A 5000-nucleotide genomic window follows, 5' to 3' on the forward strand; every position below is an offset into this window, starting at 1 on the left:
TTCTCTCGCCTACGGTTATTGGGAATTAATATTTTGTGTTAGATGTACGTGGCCAGAAAGTAATGATGATGATCATCATCATCATCATGATTATATATATAAAAAATGATGATGATAATAATGATGATAATGATGATGATGATAACAATAATGGTAATGGTGATGATGATTATAATAACGGTGGTAGTTATAATAATGATAACAATAATGATAATGGTAATAATAAAATATGTTAAAAATCATGATAATCATCATCGTTATTATTATCATTATCTTGTTTGTCCTAACTTTCATCAACTTAATTATTTTTGCTATCATCGTTATCATTATCACCATTGTTATTATTATCATTACATTTTTTTCTCATCAGTAGCACTATTATCATCATTATTGTTATTGTAATTAATTATCATTACCATCATTATTTTCATTATTAATACCATTATTATCATCATTATTATCACCAATATCATTATCATTATTTTTATCATTATCATTACTGCCATTGTTATTATCATCCCTATCGTCATTATGATCATAACAATGCCAAAAAATAGCATAGCATAAAAGTTATAAGATCTCGTTATATCATATTACCAGGATGTTGTTGTGAGTAAGCAGGCAAGCGCATTATATGTCTCGTAATTCGTCTCACGTTTCATGCATTATCCCTAAGATCAATAGTATAAGACAGATCGAATTAGTGTTAAAAGGAACAGCTGTAATTGAGGCTGTCTGAGTGCATATCTTTTCTTGTGATGTGATTTCTCCTTTGCAGGACCCACTGTCACGTTGTTGTTGTTTTTATTTTTATTCTTCTCTTGTTTTTTCCTTCTTTATTTATTTATTTCTTTTCTTCTTTTCGTCTTCTTTCTTCTTCTTTTTCTTCTTCTTCTCCTTTCTTATTGGCTATTTCTGTTTTTGTCTTTTTTTCTTCTTCTTGATCATCCTTTACTTGCTCCTCTCCGTCGTCTTCTATTTATCTTCCTTTCCTTCTTCTTCTCTTCCTATTCCTCCTTCTCCTCCCTCATCATCATCATTATCCTCCCCCTCCTCCTCCTCCTCCTCCTCCTCCTCCACTTCCTCCTCCTCCTCCTCCTTTTCCTCCTCCTCCTTCTCCTCCTAATCCTCCGATCCTCCTAATCCTTTCCTCCTCCTCCTCCTCCGTTCCTCCTGATCCTTTCCTCCTCCTCCTCTCCTCCTCCTTTTCCTCCTCCTTCTCCTCCTCCTCCTCCTCCTCCGTTCCTGTTAATCCTTTCCTCCTCCTCCTCCTTCTCCTACTCCTTCTCCTCCTCCTCCTTTTCTTCTTCTTCCCCCTTTTCTTCTTGTTATTATTATTCTTCCTCGTCCTCCTCTTCCTACTTTTCCTTCTTTTTCTTCTTCTCCTCCTCCCCCTTATCCTCATCCTCTTCTTCTTCTTCCTCCTTCTCCTCATCTTCCTCCTCCTCCTCCTCTTCTTCATCCTCAACCTCCTCATTCTAATCCTCCTCATCCTCCTCTCCATCCATCTCTACCATCTCCTCCTCCACCTCATCTTCCCTTTTATCTTTCTTTTTCCTCTCTTCCTATTCCTCTCCTCTTTCATCTTATTCCTCTTCTTCCTCAACTTCTTCCTCTCTTCCGATTCCTCACCTCTCTCATTTTATTCCTCTTCTTCCTCAACTTCGTCCTCTTTTCCTATTCCTCATCTCTTTCATTTTATTCCCCTTCTTCCTCAACTACTATAACTATTCCTGCGCTGTCCAAAGTGGTAGCGAAAGACCAAAATTCACTTAGGATCGCAGTGCACTTTTTCAGCTGCTGTGTAACCAAAGAACACTTTTTTTCTAGTTATTTTTTTGTTTATTATTAATCAGCTAAAACTCATATAACGAGGGGATGGAGCAAAGAGTTCATCTTACCATTTAAAAAAAGTCTGTCAGATTTTTTTTTTTTTTTATACATATACATTCTTAGGAGGGTTTTTTTTTCTTTTACAGTCTCAAAACTGAAGTCGGTATAGATATTAGGAAAACAGATATAGAAATAGATAGATAGATATATCGTATAAACGAGAACAGTAGAAGATAATCTAGTTATATGAATGAACGAATAGATATATAGATGTCCTACAAATCATGATAGAACTAACCAAACAGATAAATAGATGCCTAGAGAACAAAATGAATAGCGCTAAACAAAACAAGTCACAAATAGCATTCTAGAAAATAGAAGAAAAGAAACATTTTAAAAAAATCCCTAAGAAAGCTTTGCGTTGCAGTGGTTGTGGTGAGCGGGTGGGGCCCAGGCCCATGTGAGGCGTGCGGGGGGCAGCGGGGTGGAGGCGGGGCGGGGGGCTGCAGCTGCTGCCAGGGGGGTCGCCGTGCCCCTTCTTCCTCCTCGGGGGACGCCCCGCCGCCCCTCAACGGCCATCTGCCGCCGCCCCCGTCCTCCCAGCTGGTCAAAGTGGTTGTGCTGGGGGCAGCTGCCGTGGGCAAGACTGCCATTACTAAGGTGAGGATTCTCCCGGTTTCTTTGTTTGTTTTTTCTCACCCTTCGCTCTCTATTTCTCTCTCGCTTCCCAGTTGCCTCTTCTCTCAACTCTATCTCTCTATCTCTATCTCTCTCTCTCTCTCTCTCTCTCTCTCTCTCTCTCTCTCTCTCTCTCTCTCTCTCTCTCTCTCTCTCTCTCTCTCTCTCTCTCTCTCTCTCTCTCTCTCTCTCTCTCTCTCTCTCTCTCTCTCTCTCTCTCTCTCTCTCTCTCTCTCTCTTCTTCTCTCTTTCTCTCTCCCTCCTCTCCCTCCTCCTCTCTCTCTCTCTCTCTCTCTCCTCTCTCTCTCTCTCCTCTCTCTCTCTCTTCTCTCTCTCTCTCTCTCTCTCTCTCTCTCTCTCTCTCTCTCTCTCTCTCTCTCTCTCTCTCTCTCTCTCTCTCTCTCTCTCTCTCTCTCTCTCTTCTCTCTCTCTCTCCTCTCTCTCTCTCTCTCTCTCTCTCTCTCTCTCTCTCTCTCTTCTCTCTCTCTCTCTCTCTCTCTCTCTCTCTCTCTCTCTCTCTCTCTCTCTCTCTCTCTCTCTCTCCTTCTCTCTCTCTCTCTCTCTCTCTCTCTCTCTCTCTCTCTCTCTCTCTCTCTCTCTCTCTCTCTCTCTCTCTCTTCTCTCTCTCTCTCTCTCTCTTCCTCCTTCCCTCGCCAAACAGGTCCATGCTGACGTCATATTCCCCTCCCGAGGCTGACCCATCACTCTTTCCCTTCTCCGTTTCCGGCCTCCTTTTCTCTGAAATTTCCTCTCGTCATTTCTCCCTATTGTCTCCGCCCACTTATTGCCCTCTTCCTCATTTCGTTCTTTTCCCTTTCTGTCAAATTGTTATGTTTCGCTCCCTGTCTTCTTTTTTGAGAGAGAGAAAGAGAGAGAGAAAGAGGCTCGGTCCGCCGCCGTTCTTGTTATTGTTGCTGATGATTGCCTCTTTTTGTGTTCGCGGTAAAATTGGCTTCACTTTTATCTCCCTTCATTATCAGTCGATCCCAATGTACCTTTTGTCATACAGTTTTATCAATGGATTAATTCATATCACTTTTTTTCTTTTCTTTTTTTTTTTTGTATACGTTATCATAATGACTTCATAACCAACTTCACCATCTCTTTTCTCACTGATGCAAGATCATCATTATTTTCCTATTTGTCTCTCGGCCTCCCCCTTTTCTGGCGGCTTTTCATGCTGACCAACTGTTTTAGGAGTCCCCTCGATTGGCCATGTCCTGAGGGCCCCGCCCCTTCGTGATGGCATCTGTCATTATCGACGCCAAATGCCATCTTCCTTAGTCCTTTCACGCTTATTAGAAAGCGCTATAGTATGCCTGATTCAGAATATCTAATGTGCTTATTATCATCGTCTTCCATCCCCTCCAGTCGGATTAACTGCCCCCCTCCCACCCTTGTCTCCCCCCTCCTATCTACTAAACTAGGGCCTTGAATCCCTAGCAATCTATCACCCATCTTCCCTTCATCTCTCAACTTATCCTTGTCTTCCCTCCATCAATCCAGCTGGCTACTACCCCGCCCCCTCCCTCCCCGCCATCCAATCTACTAAACTGCCTTTGGATCCCCAGCATTCTATCACCCATCTTTCCATCACTTCTCAACTTATCATTGTCTTCCATCCCCATCAATCTACCTGGCAACTCCCCTTACCCCCCCCCTCTCTCTCTCTACCCTCCAATCTTCTAAACTAGCTTTCAATCCCCAGCAATTCGTACACAACGAGTTCCCAACGTGCCACGAGCCAACATCGGGTCGGGTCAACTACTGGCCTTCTGTCATGGTTAACGACCGGGTCTATCAGCTATGTCTCGCCGATCTGCCCCCCGTCAGAGGTAAGGGATTAGGGGAAATGGGAAGGAAGCGCGGAGGGAGAAAGGAGCGGAGAGGCAGGGGGGAGGAGGGAGGAGGGAGGTAGAGGGACTTATATTCTCTGGTATCTCATCTGTGAACCTCCTTATATGTGTCCAAGTATGGCATCATCATTTTGCTTGCACGTGGTGACTTCATTCCTCATCTGACACACGTTCTTATTTCATACCGTAATGATCCCATGTCAGGCTGACATCCGTCTAGTGAGACAATGGATGTGGAGCTACGGTCCTCGCCCTCTCCGCACGGATGGCCTTGTCTGCATGTCGCAATGGTGGAGCGAAAGTTTGATGAGTTTGCATACAAAAGGTGTCCTCCCCACTGCTCACAGAATGGCCTTGCCTCTCTCTCTTCCCACGCAGCGAGCCACAGGGACGAGATGCCGAGGTCACAGAGCGCCGCTCTCGGACCTTATTCCGCCTGACGTTCTCCAGTACCTCTTTCGCCTGCCTGCCTATCCCTCATTTTTTATGTCTGATCGCCATCCATTTCTTCGGGAGATGGTTCAATTAAAAGGGAACCGGGCGAATCGTCGGTGTCTTTGATAACTGCTAAAAAATCTTGATTGCATTTAAATCTGGAAATTATATCCCTCTCCACTCAAGGTTCTGTTTTTT

The 5000-nt window shown here is 43.8% G+C and overlaps 1 protein-coding gene across 1 annotated transcript in view; it reads left to right on the forward strand.

Moving 5' to 3' along the window:
* LOC122254051 (ras-like protein family member 10B) overlaps positions 1–5000 on the forward strand; it is a 10034-nt gene that overhangs the window by 2292 nt on the left and 2742 nt on the right. Inside the window, exons 3-4 of the mRNA XM_043017524.1 lie at positions 2261–2493; positions 4220–4346. Coding sequence (XP_042873458.1) covers positions 4292–4346 — 55 coding nt within the window. The 5' untranslated portion in view covers positions 2261–2493; positions 4220–4291. The remainder of the gene's footprint in view (positions 1–2260; positions 2494–4219; positions 4347–5000) is intronic.

The sequence above is a fragment of the Penaeus japonicus genome, unplaced genomic scaffold (assembly GCF_977035675.1).
Source record: "Penaeus japonicus unplaced genomic scaffold, GWHDUDI00000001_assembly GWHDUDI00000013, whole genome shotgun sequence".
Classification (NCBI taxonomy): Eukaryota; Metazoa; Arthropoda; class Malacostraca; order Decapoda; family Penaeidae; genus Penaeus; species Penaeus japonicus.